Consider the following 13,401-nt stretch of genomic DNA (forward strand, 5'->3'; position numbering starts at 1 on the left):
TCGGTGGTCCAGGTCCAGATGACATAGGGGAGTGGGCTGCTATTGAATTGGGCCTTCCTCTTGGACTGAATTGCTTTCTATCCTGTTCGGCTTAGAGATGGCCAAAATTTGGCCCGACTTAGGACCGGAAAGGATCGAGGGTTTGATGCCATTACCAATGATGTTTTTTACAAAAATTCATGGGTACACTACAGGATGAGAATCGATTTTTTTAGAAAATATTAAGTTTTCAAGTGTGTTTTTTAATCAAAAACTTTAATTTTTTATGAGTTTTTAATTTATTTTTTTTAAATTTGAATGACTAGATGTATTTCAATAAAATATTATCCAAAAAAATCAATTTTTTAAAATTGATTTTTGGAAATAAAATTTGGATGGGTTCCAAAGAAAAACCTTAAACCAAAGAAAATTGATTTTTTGTTTTTCATAAAAAAAAAAAAAAAAAAGCTATAAAGTGATAGAATATGTTTGATAAAAAGTTAAACAAAAATTAATTATTAAGTAGTAAAGAAGAAGAAATTGGCATTTATCAGTCAAACAATCAAAACCCCTCATAATCATCGTCTTTTTCAAAAATCTTCCGTTAGGGTTTTCAACACGATATGAAGCTCGCATGGCTGAGGTCTCTCGAAACTTCTCATCACGATTGCGTCTGGGCTTGTACATGGCTTCCTGCCACAGATAAAAGCTCCGGCCTTCTCCTCACCGGATCCCTTGACGAGACGGTGAAGCTATGGAATCCCGACGACCTATCGCTTGTCCGTACAAACACCGGACATTGCCTCGGCGTCGTTTCCGTCGCTGCTCATCCTTCCGGAAAAATTGCTGCATCCGCTTCTATGGATAGCTTTGTTCGTGTCTTTGATGTTGAATCTAACAACACCATTGCTACTCTCGAGGCTCCTCCTTCTGAAGTCTGGCAAATGCAATTCGATCCGAGGGTAAAACAATCATCTTCTTCTGATAGATTTTGTTAGTATTCACGTCTATCCAACTTTATAGAAACTGTCCATGATTTTACCAGAATGTAACCTTTTACTGATTTGCTTCGTGATTTTAGAAAACTTCCATCGGCCTGTCTTTTCTTATGTTGAGCAATTGAAATTACACTTTATGAGCTATAAATATATTAATATATCTAGGCCTGTTTGTTAGCTGCTTAATGGGACTCACAGCTTATTAGGCTAGCTATACATGACTGTTTAGTAGTGGCTTGATGATATAGAAACTGGCTTATTCAGTAAGCTTTACGGGGGAGCTTTATGCAGAAAGCCAAGGTTTTTTCAAAACTATCATTCGCTGTTAAAAAAACATGCAGGTAGATCTTCCATACAAGACTTAATGGAAAACCAACCAAACATCCCCTTAGGATTATAGAATTGTTTGGAAAAATATATGGCAATGGGAGACTACGAGTCCGTACATCTTCCTGTTTCCGACTCCTTGTAGATAAATTAATGTTCTTTGGCTGCAATGCAAGTACCTGTCTTTCATGGTCATATATTGTATATCTTTTTTCGGTTGTTAGTATGATTTGACAAATTTGATGGTGCAAGTTGGAGTATCCAGATGTTTTTGTTCTCCCCCTTTATGTTATTGACTTGCATTATATTTGTTCTTGGCTGTCAAACGTGATAGTCCATTATTCCTGGTGAATTATTTGAAAAAGATCATATATATTATTTAAGGATAACACTCAAGTTTGTATGATTATTTTGGATCATAATTGTCAAAGTGGTATGATTTGAGATTTGAGACCTGCAATTCAAATTGTAATTAATGGAGCTTGCGATGTGATTCCCGTTGGTGGATTCCTTGAGATCCCGTCTAAGTTGCCATTGTTTTGGCGTAATGCCTTGTTGATGTTGTTTTCTGGTAGAATTTGTGTAACGACTTAGCTGTAGCCATATGGTACGGATACAAGTGTTTTCTTCTGGTAATTGTTGAAGTAGTTAACAAACAGCTAATTGGACGAGACCATGTGCTTGTGTATACATTCTTTTAGAGGATCGGATCTTGCTTCAATTTGATTAATGATGCATGTCATTTTCCAATGATTATCATTTTGCTTCAAGAATTGACGTCTATGAATTGAGGAGTGCCAAATGTTTGTCCCGTTCATTTTGTGAAAAGAAAGGGGAGTTTGGTATTTGCCTCTGATGTCCTTCTGCATACTAATTTTTTTTTAAATGATCCAAATGGTTTACTCCTCGCTTGATGCAAAATACCCTATGTACTTTTCTTGGCAAAGTGATGATTATCTTCTTTGGCATCTTTAACTTTTGAATTGTCTGTTCTTTCAAGGCCTCTTCATGCAATTCATTCCATCTGATGAGCCTATTGGCAAGAATATTTGATTTTGGAAGAGACATTAATATCGTAGATCTTACTTCTAGCATGAATAAACTTATGATTGCTGTTTGAGGATTATAATTGAGAAAATAGGTAATGTAGACTATTTAGTGAATTTGTTTGTTCGATTCCTATTCACTTATTCAGTCGTAGGAGCTATGGTCCCTGTGGGGAACATTTGTTACACTAAATATGCCTTAAGTTTGAAATAAATTTTTGGGAGGGAATGTGACATGGTTTGACTTGACCAGAGCAACATATTAGCAACTTTCCTTCGAATGAGAAGTTGTTGATTTCATCTAGCTATATATGAAATATTCAAGAGAAACATTTTTGAGAGAAGAAACAAAAGTATATGTTAATTGGAATTTGAAGAGTTAGTTTCAAATCTCTATAATCAGAAGGGCACTTTGTCTTTGTGATGACAAATGAGCCATCTGCTTAATCATTTCAATATACTCCTTATATAGAAACCTTCAGCCCATGGTAAAAGGACGATAATGATTGTGTGGTAGCAGTTCTGAAGACTATGAGGGAATCTGTCTATGTTTCCATATCTCTTCCTTTAGCAATTTCTACAGTTCTTGTTGAAGCAATAGTTTGATCATTTTTTTTCATGTATCTTCTTCTCATGTATTTGGAAAGTGGATTTAATAGAGTCTGAATTGAGATTTTCGCTAAGAGAACATGCATTTTCATACCCTTGTTTATTTTTGATGAAAAGGTTTTAAGTTCCGTTCCCACTATTTATGGTTTCCGTAGTTATCAGAAGTCTACCTCCTTCCTAGAAATGATCTCCTCTTCTATACCTCTAATAATAGTCTAATTGTTCATATTGCAAAAATAAGTTGTATTGCTTTTTTCTTGATCATTGTAAGGTTTGCGTACAGCCTATCCTCCTCGGACCCAACCTCTGAGTGGGATAGACGGCTTTGGTTTAGTTTTATGTCTTTCCTTAGTGATTTAAAATATAAGAAAAGTACAACTTAAATTGAATAATCGTGTGTCATGCGACAGGGTACAACTCTTGCTGTTGCTGGAGGCAGCAGTGCGTCGGTCAAACTTTGGGATACAGCTGAATGGAAACTGATTGCAGCTTTATCTATTCCTCGTCCCGAGGGCTCAAAGCCATCTGACAAAGGCAACAACAAGAAGTTTGTCCTTTCGGTTGCATGGAGCCCAAGCGGAAGACAGTTGGCATGTGGGTCCATGGACGGTTCCATTTCCGTTTTCGACGTACAACGAGCAAAATTCCTTCACCATCTTGAAGGTCACACAATGCCCGTTCGTTCTCTTGCGTATTCACCTCTAGACCCCCGAGTTCTGGTTTCAGGGTCAGATGATGAACGCATTCACATGTATGATGCTGAAGGAAAGACGCTATGTTCATCAATGTCGGGCCATTCTAGCTGGGTGTTGAGCGTGGACGTGAGCCCAGATGGTGCAGCCATTGCATCGGGGTCTAGTGATAGGACAGTGAAGTTATGGGACCCGAAAATGAGGGCGGCGGTTCAGACGATGACTAACCATACTGACCAGGTTTGGGGGGTGAAGTTTGAAGGTGGAGCTAGGGGGAGTCTGCTTGCAAGTGTATCAGATGATAAAAGCATCTCGTTATATAATTATTCTTAAATAAACTGCGAGGGATATTATTCATTTTACTTTTCCATTTGGTTTCATAATTGTACTTTTTGTAAACCATTTGAAGTATTTATAATCAGATTATCTGTAGTTTAAAGCTAATTACATCTATTTTGGTCTAAATGTCGATCGCCGCCCCCCTTCTTTGTGGTTTCAGACTGCAGTGTAGATGAACTGGTTCGAGCAGCAAGTATTTCTTGCTCGAATAACTTTTTTTAAGGCATGGCTTGAGCTCGAGCTATTTTTCAATGTTCAAGCTTTAACTCGATGCTCATTTAGCAAGTTTGAGTTATACATGATATTTAAAGTTCAAACTTTATAAGCTCGTTTATAGGCTTGAACTCGAGATTGATTAACTCGTTTATTGGTTCGAGCTCGACAATTTATTTATTTTGGTTATATGATTTATGAACATATGGTGTTATAGAATGAGCCAAGGCTGATAAGCATGGGGTCTGCTACTTGAGCCGAATTCCTCCTCGCATGGATCCTTTAAAGTTTAATGGAACTTACAATTTATTTGTTCAGCTATACTCACTGTTTTTGTGACTTTCTAGGAGGTTAATTTTATGCAGAAAACTAAGTTTTTTCCAGATTTGTCCTCCAATTGAAAACTAGCTCCTTTCATTTATGAAAGACCATCTCAAACAAAAATCTATAAAAAACCATCTCAAACAAAAATCTATGAAAACATGCTCCTTTCATCTATGGATTTGGGAAGAAAACAAACTGATGGAAAGAAAAGAAAGTATTTCTTATCTGTTTTGTGATTTGAACCGAAAGAGAAAAAAAGGAAAGATCTCATTTTTACAATTATACAATTTCTTGTAATAAATATATAACATTGTTGTATGACGAATTATATACAATTTCTTTCTACCCTCTTATTCTTTTCTTTTCCCTCCTAAATGTATGGAATACAGATGATTTTTTCTTTTTGTTTCCTCTCATTCCCTTTATTTTATCTTTTTTTTTTCCTTAAAAAGGGTTCTGAAAACACAGTATTAGGATAGATGACAAATTTGCATACATTATATCCTGACTAGGCCTTATTTCTGAATAGGATATGGCACGTTGGTTCGGTTTAAGGAGTCCCCCAAACTTTAGCCATTTTGGACCTGGATTATACATGGATCTCTACCATACAACAAGACAACTAGTTTGAAGTAACTCAAAATTCTTCATAATATTGAAACATGTTTTACATTTTCAGGAAAATGTTTCTGCATTCCTTCTGTGTGCAAATAAATTTTACAAACAAAATTCAAAATTAACATCAACAATATCATGCAACAAGAGCTTTCACTATAAATTTCTTCTACACCTTACATGTAACCCCCAAAGCTTCACGGATTCGGCGTGCAAAAGCCACTTCATTAGGCCGTATCCGCACTTTGGCTCAGCCAGAAACACACCATTCTTGCAAACCAGCATTTTGTTTAGCTACTTAGCATGGATCTGTACCTTTTTAAGGTGTAGATCAAGAGCATCACCTGTTGTTTGGCTTTCTTCATTTGGAATGCCAAATAACCGGAAACCTACCTCAAAAGGATCAACTCAAATCACATCCAAGATCCAATTGCAGAATATCTAGCATGTCATGCCCTCTTATGTTTTAGGTCATCCTAATAGAAATTTTCACTAAAGGAATAAAGGCAATAGATTTCAAGAGCCACAAGATCCTCTATTGTGATCAATACAACTGGAATCACATCTCAAAGCTTCCATCAAATTATATGGATGTAGGATCCAATTTGTGAATGTAAACCATGCCCACCTAATCTTTTAGGTCATTCCTGTACTTGGAGGGCAGGAAATGGCATTTTTTGCTAAAAGAATGAAGTCTAATACTTGAAGGAATGCAGAAATAGACCTAGAGAAAGGCCAGCCTTCCAATAATTGAACATGGTGACCAAGTTCCTTAATTTATTGAATAAAGGAAAAGATGTGTACATGAGGGATCCAATCCCCTCCGCTACAGCCACAGCCAAAGTGGCAGAAAGAATATCCCAATCACCTGTTTGTCCTATCACGGTAGCAAAAGCTGTTGAACAATAGAAACCAGTCAAGAAAAACAGCAGTTTCAAGGGAAGATTCTTCCGCAGGTCTTTAAAACGTGCATTTAGTTTGATTTGAAAGGCTTGTATGGCTCTTATGAGTCTAGTCCCTCTGCTGTTATTATTTGTGGAAGAGGGATTTAAACCGCTGTCATCTGCACTGCTTCTTATATGCCATGCCATCCTCCTATGCAGTGAAAAATTAACAGTTAAGAGCATGTTAACTTTCTAAAAAGATGAAAACTACAACTTTTGACCGATCACATAATTCAGGAGAAGAGTCTCTTGAATACCCTTTAATAATGACAAATAGGATAATCTTGTTGTGGACCTAAATCGATATTATCATTTCTTCCTAATGCACAGATGGTTTACAGTTTACTGTAAAATAAGGTTACATGAGTCTGAAAACTTAACATAATCTGTATAAAAAACGAAAGTTTACTCACTCGGAATCCTTGATGAAGAAAGGTTGCGTCAAATGGAAGATCCAAAACTTAGCATACAATGTCTTCTTAAATGAGGACAAACTTTTTAGAAGGTTTGATGAAAAAGGGACAGATGACACCTTTGATCTCAGATATCCGTTTGTATTAGGATAGCCAGGTGATGGCATTAAACTTGCTGACACCATGCAGAAACCTGCAAACCATTATTCTATACAATTTCAAGAACAATAGAGAATAGTGGTACAATTGAAAACAAATTTGAAATCAGAATATAAAAACTATAGAAGGTTTAGATAAGTTTTACATTTTTAGTTCTTAAAGTGCATTGGGTCAACAATCAAATGGACAAAGACTTGAAATCTTACACATGAAAACCATACATTCATATCATAAGTTGGTGCAGGAAAATTCCTTTTTTGATGTGTTTCTACAACTTGAAGTTGTAATAATCACTTTTAGTAATATTGAAGTTCTTGATCACATATACATCGGCATATTTATCCAAACATAACGGTTCAGTCCCATAAAACTAGAAAAATTAATTTGTGCTCACTTCTAATAATACATGTGTATATAGGCAAATTGCTAAATCATGTAAAAACCGTAGTCAATTCTTTCTATTCCTATGATTCATTTTTGTGTGTGTAAATATCGTAACAACTGTTCAAAAACTGAATAGCTATATCAAACTCAAACTTCACAAGTCAATAATATGTACCTTGATGTTACATTTGATTCAAAGTTCATATGAATACCACCTTAGCATACTTAATATTGTGATGAATGATGACAACCACAAATGAGAAACGCCATAAGCTCGTTTCTTGCTTTCTAACAACATAAGGAAAAGATTAAGAGACTTACAGTCCACATAACAAGAAGCAAGTCTTGTTGTAGCTCCATTAAAATCGCACAAAAAACACAATCTTGTATAGATACAACATTATAGGTTTGATTGTTCCCTGAAATAATGTTATTAATACAACAAAGACATATATGAGATAGAAGGATGCATAAATCTTAGTTGTTAAACTTGGCATGTAAGAGGAAATCCAATGGGTCATGCTCAAGGTTCAAAAAGGCATGAGGCATGGCGTGAGCCTCAAGCCTTACATGCCACGGCAAGGACGCGACGTTTTTCAAGACGTGACATAAGGCGGCAAATTTGTATGTCATATATAGAATTATATAGATATAGATATGTTTTCTATGTATTATCTAATCAGATAATGATATTAAAAAATGTACATCCATGTTAGAAGAATAAAATCATATAAATTATTATTATAAAAATAAGTTTTTGATTTAATATTCAAACTAGAACTTAAAAATGTAATTTTGCAACTTCATTTTAACCGTGAGTCTATAACGTTTATGAATTTGTGAAACTATAAGTGATGTGATTAGTTAGATCTATAAATATGTAAAATCTAAAGTTAAAAGTGTAAATACACAAAAGATAAAAATAAAAATAAATAAAAAATTATTTTTTTGGGAAAAAAACCACGTGTTACAAAAAATGCTCGCCTTACAAAAACGTTATGGGCCATTTCGTAAAGGCAGAGACACATCTTGCGTCATGGCGCGCCATTTTGAACACTAGTCATGCTATATACAACGAAAAGAAACAAGATCTATATGATGAACTCAACCAAAGTTAGGAGCATGGTGTTACCATAGTTATAGTGGGACACCTAAACGTCCACCTGCAGACATCATCAACCACAATATAATATAATCTAAAGGCAAAAAGAAGAGAGGAAATGAGCGGTCTGACTATAGGGTGGATACATTGTAAATTCCTTTAAAAAATGTATAATGATTAGCAAAAGCCAATGCTTCAAAGGGTCACCAAAGGTCCTTGCATGAGCAAGATCCTCTTACAAAGTGATGAAATCTATTTGAATCTCTCAATATGATGGTCCGATCAATCATTTTTGAAACAAACTTCATAAACACATGACAATCACCACAAACTCGAATATTTTTTATAATCCTAACCGGTTGTCGTCCTTCAGGCTTCCTCATCAACCCATATACAAGAGCTAATTTCTCACTGTGGTAGCATATGGATTGAAACTTCTCGTCATCGCCCACATCATGCAAGACTAGATTTTTGTTTGGAGTAAAGCCAGATTTCAATAGCTTTCTTATCAGCCTATTTAATCCACGATAAATAGCTTTTGATTCTGGATGAGTTCGATCTTCCGAAACAAACTTGTGTACCTTTCCATCAATTTCCACCCAACTAAATGCAGCAAACTTTTTAATATTTTTGGTGTTCATAAGAGATCTAATGGCTGCCATATCTTTCCATCTACCATTAACAGCATACAAATTGGAAAGAGTTATATAAGGTTCAGCATTATATGGCTCCACCTCAAATAGGTGTTTTGCTGCCATTTCTCCATGTTCAATGTTACCATTCAGTTTACATACTGACAAAAGGGTAGACCAAATGAGACTATTAGGTTTATAAGGCATACCCTTTATTATTTCAACAGCTTTCTCTGTATCACCTGAATGGCCAACGAGATTGATCATACATGCATAATGATCCAAAGTCGGTATGATTCCATATTCTTCTGTCATTGAACAAAAATAGTGTTCTCCTCTATCTGTAAGTCTTTCATGGATACAAGCAGAAAGAACGCCAACAAAAGTAATGCTATCTGGTTTTATGTTATTATTTAGCATTTCTTCGTAAAGTCTCAGAGCCTCTAGATCCTTGCCATTCTGAGCATAACCTAAAATCATACAATTCCAAGAAACAACTGTTTTTGCATGTATTGTAGTGAAAATTTTCCACGCCTCTGATGGTTCACCACATTTAGAATACATGTCAACAAGAGCACTAGACACAAGTGTGTCATTATCAACTCCCATGTGAACGGCTCTTCCATGAATTGCCTGACCATAAAAGAGAGAAGCCAAACGTGCACACGAACTAACCACACTTGAAATTGTGAACTTGTCTGCCATACCATGCTCCATTAACATCTCACCAAATAACACCAAGGCATCCTCTTCCTTTCCATTTTGCACATGACCCACAATCATTGTCGTCCAGGAAATGGCATCCTTCTCCTCAACCTCTGCAAAAAGTTTTTTTGCCTCATCCATTCGGCCTGTTTGAAAGAAAGCACCAAGAACTTTTGAAACTGTAAACTTATCTGGCACCAAACCAGATAACTTCATTTCACAAAACAATTCTACACATTTTTCTGGCAACCCATTTTTCATATATCCAGCAATCATTAGATTCCACGAAACCACACTCTTATTGCTCATGCAATCAAACAACCAACGAGCAACATCAATCTCACCACATTTCGCATACAAGTCAGTCAAAGCATTGCAAATAAAACCATTGAACACCAAACCAGAAGCTACAATCTTTCCATGAACTTGCTTCCCACACCCCAAATTCGATACCTGTGAACATGCATTCAAGACACTCACATAAGTATGCCCCGTGACCTCAAATCCTTCTTTCTGCATTTTAACAAACACTTCCAAAGCCTCTCTTGTACAACCTCTAGAAGCCAAACCCGTAATCACGGTGTTGTATGACACAGAATCTCGACATGGCATGTTCTTCAAAAGCCCATGCAAGTCATCCACAGAACCAGTCTTGGAGTAAGCTTTTAACATGGCGTTATAAGTGTAGATATCTCTTTGGGGCAATTTATCGAACAGGTTTTGTGCTTCCAAAAGCTTGCAAGAGTTGGCATAGACGTGAAGGAGACGATTGTGGATGAAAGTGGTGGTGGGTTCATAAAGATGTTGTTCCATGTGAGATTGTAAGCGTTTGGCTTGATGGGCATCATTAAGTCGAACGCAATCAAGGACGAGACGAGCATATGCTTGAGGGTTGACATGAGTTTGTCGGTAAAGAGAATCAACTGCTTCCCTAAGCTTTTGACTCAAGGATATGATCATCGCCTACATTTTAAAAGAGAATGCAAAGTTATTGAGGTTGACGAATAAATTTATATGTATATATATATTATGCACATTAATATTTTTGAGATCCATTAGCTAGGAACATTTTGAAACAATTCAATTATTTGTCACCCAGCAATTCGTGCTCCTAAGAAGGCATCTTAGGGAGGAGACAGAGAGAGGGGGAGAGATTGAGCATGGGAGAAGAACAACCAAAAGATTTCAATGCCTTGAGCATGGGCTAAAGATGGGCATTGTAATTCATGTGTTGTAACTATAATGCGCTACAAAGAAAATGGCCATTTTAAATACATTACTAAATAAGAGCTACAAAATGACAAAAATCAACAAAGACGTATGCTTTCATCATTTCACATTATTATAGTAAATGAACTTACTTGTGTCATGGTTGTCAGCTTTCTAGAGTTGGTGTTTGATTCAAGGGAAGAAGCACGCATAGGTGGATTTTGATCGATTTCCAACAAAACAAAGATAAAAAACAATAGTGGTCGGGTGGTTGGAGCCTGGGAGTGGGTGGGTATGACGACAACAATAGTGGCATGGTTTTTAGTGGTGGATTGGGGTAGGGTGGGGGTGTGGGTGAGTGGCGGTTGTGAAGGCGAAAATAGTGGCGTGGGGGGTTAGGTTAAGGGTGGGGCGGTGGGGATGGGTGGCTGTGACGATGACATTGGTCGGAAGGTGGTCGGGTGGGTGGGTATGACGGCGACAATAGTGGCATGGTGGTTACTGGTGGGTTGGGGGTATGGTGGGGGTGAGTGGCAGTGTGACGACGACAATAATATGTGGTGGTGGGGGTTAGGTTAAGGGTGTGACAGTAACGGTAGTAGCATGGTCGTAGTAGGGATGTGGATGTGCAGTGAGTGACCGGAGGGTGGGTGGGTGTGATGACAAGAGTAGTGGCATGGTGGATAGTGGTGTGGGTGGGTGTAGTGGTGGGGGGGTTAAGGGTGGTGCATCACGAACAATAGTAGCATGGTCGTGGTGGGTGGTGATGGAATTCAATTCCTTCCGTTATGCTAAAGAATAATGGATTCATTAACTTGTGAAATTCAATGGAATATAAAGGATTCCATCTATTTCAAGACATGAAGCGGAATTTGATCAAAGGAATTTATCATTCTAATTTCATCAAATTCCTTCGAATTCCGCGAACCAAACGGCCCCTTGGTGTATTAATTGCTCAAATGAAGGGTATTCTGAAATGAAGTTGTGGGACCCGAACAGGGCCGGTCCTGAGATTTTTGGTGCCCACGGCGAAAAGTCCAAATGATGCCCAATTAAAAACATCCAAGTGTGGTAATTTACAGTTGTCTAGCTTTTTCCTTCATAGACCGAGAGATCCATTAGTGTTTTTTGTTCATAAGTGTGATCGTATAGTTGAGTGTTTACTTTAAAATAATATATTAAGGTTTCTTTAATCAAGTTGTTATAGCCCTTGCGTTTAAACACCAACTCATCTACTTGTCCCATTTACTACATCCCACGTCTTCTATATAAACCAAAATCGTCTTCTATATAAACCAAAATCAACACTCGTACCTTCTTAATCCAACTCCAAACACTTAATTGGTTGGTTCTTCTTCAATTATTTACACTCTACAACATCAATGGCYCATTCCTACTTCACTRRTTTTGTCCTACTAGTTTTAGTCACTTAAGGTGTTTGCCTATGAAATTAGCTATTGCATGACTCCATTAGTCCATCATGTGTTTCATATAATCATATTTAGGGTCTTGACCAATGACAATCATGAGTTTCATATGTAAAATTGCAAATTTAAGGGAGAACAGTCAAGTGAATTAGTTACTGCACATTCAAGTGAGGGTAAATCATCACTTAACTACTGCACATTTATAGGTCTATTCAACTATATTATAGTTGCTGAAATTGTGTTAATATACATCAAAATCTAATGGAATTAGAACAAATATCGGTGGATGATAACTTGAATATTAATCACAGAACGAAAAACTAAAACTTCAGAGATAGGCTTGATTGATTCGATGAACAACTAGATCAATTAATAACAATAGCATTCATTTAACTTTAAACAAACATAAAAACTTACTTGTGCAGTTGAAGAGTCAATCTAAGAGAAATCAACAATGCAAGCTTCTGATAATTTCTGCAGCAAATTACTTTCCTCTACCTCTTTTACTGTACCTAGGCTGGGATTAAAGAAATAAGGAATATTACCATGCCAAATAACCAAACTTACAATAAACTCAAAACTTGAAAGCTCACCATTAACCAAAGACTCAGGCTTCCTACACTTAGAAACATAAATGACAAACCACAAAGGACATTATAATACATGATACAGTATGTATAATTAACAGTCAACCACCCAACAATTAACAAATGGCAGCAAAAGGCATGGATTTCAATTAGGATTTAGGCATGCATGATACATTAACATTATACATACAGACTAAATTCTAATTTTGTGGTTTCACTGGTTTGTAACAAGTGAAACAAAAACAATCGGTGAGTCAAACAAATTAAAATAGTCCAACAAAGCAAGTCACCAATTTCTGAATTTCACAATCACAGAATCACAGCTTCTAAGCTAGTTTCATTATTAGGTTTTTCCAATCAAACAAAATTAAAAATTTAAAGAATAAAGTAAGTAAAGTAAATAAAATAACTAGATAAGTACTATAATAACCCTATGTTAAAAGACTTAAATGTTAAATCCCTAACCTCAATGGCTCAACAGTCAACACAAGAGAGAGGGCGACGGACGAGTGGCGAAGGGCGGAGGGCGGAGAGCGAGAGTGGGAGCCGGGAGGCAGAGAGCGAGAGCGACCGGCGACGAGAGAGGCAGCCGCAGACGGCCGTCGATAGTCGAGAGAGGCGAGTGGCGAAGGGCGGCGGTTCAGACGATGACTAACCATACTGACCAGGTTTGGGGGGTGAAGTTTGAAGGTGGAGC

At 36.9% G+C, this 13,401-nt stretch overlaps 2 protein-coding genes across 6 annotated transcripts; one reads left to right on the forward strand and one right to left on the reverse strand.

Annotated features, from left to right (window-relative positions):
- The first annotated feature begins 557 nt into the window (after positions 1-557).
- LOC112501139 (WD repeat-containing protein VIP3) lies at positions 558-4,095 on the forward strand. Its single transcript, XM_025104806.1, has 2 exons — positions 558-941; positions 3,370-4,095. The coding sequence occupies exons 1-2, from the start codon at positions 603-605 to the stop codon at positions 3,982-3,984; spliced, it is 954 nt and encodes a 317-aa protein (XP_024960574.1). The 5' UTR covers positions 558-602; the 3' UTR covers positions 3,985-4,095.
- Positions 4,096-5,890: 1,795 nt separating this feature from the next.
- Positions 5,891-13,347, reverse strand: LOC112501077 (pentatricopeptide repeat-containing protein At3g62890-like). 5 transcript variants are annotated; one of them, XM_025104733.1, is made up of 6 exons: positions 13,170-13,347; positions 12,535-12,634; positions 8,986-10,444; positions 8,175-8,205; positions 6,500-7,461; positions 5,891-6,237 (listed from the first exon to the last, which is right to left on the reverse strand). In XM_025104733.1, the coding sequence occupies exons 3-4, from the start codon at positions 10,439-10,441 to the stop codon at positions 8,180-8,182; spliced, it is 1,482 nt and encodes a 493-aa protein (XP_024960501.1). In that variant the 5' UTR covers positions 10,442-10,444; positions 12,535-12,634; positions 13,170-13,347; the 3' UTR covers positions 5,891-6,237; positions 6,500-7,461; positions 8,175-8,179. The 5 variants fall into 5 exon arrangements, with proteins under 5 accessions (XP_024960501.1, XP_024960500.1, XP_024960499.1 ...); XM_025104732.1 differs by having other exon boundaries at positions 8,501-10,444; XM_025104731.1 differs by having other exon boundaries at positions 8,291-10,444.
- Positions 13,348-13,401: the final 54 nt, after the last annotated feature.

Source organism: Cynara cardunculus, assembly GCF_001531365.2.
Source record: "Cynara cardunculus var. scolymus isolate 2C chromosome LG 17, CcrdV1, whole genome shotgun sequence".
Taxonomy (NCBI): domain Eukaryota; kingdom Viridiplantae; phylum Streptophyta; class Magnoliopsida; order Asterales; family Asteraceae; genus Cynara; species Cynara cardunculus.

Excerpts from the sequence above, each read along its gene's own strand:
- LOC112501077 (XM_025104731.1), bottom strand. The coding sequence starts at position 10,441 with ATGATCATATCCTTGAGTCAAAAGCTTAGGGAAGCAGTTGATTCTCTT.
- LOC112501139 (XM_025104806.1), top strand. The coding sequence starts at position 603 with ATGAAGCTCGCATGGCTGAGGTCTCTCGAAACTTCTCATCACGATTGC. Across the intron at positions 942-3,369 it reads AAATGCAATTCGATCCGAGG|GGTACAACTCTTGCTGTTGC; the intron begins GTAAAACAATCA and ends GTCATGCGACAG.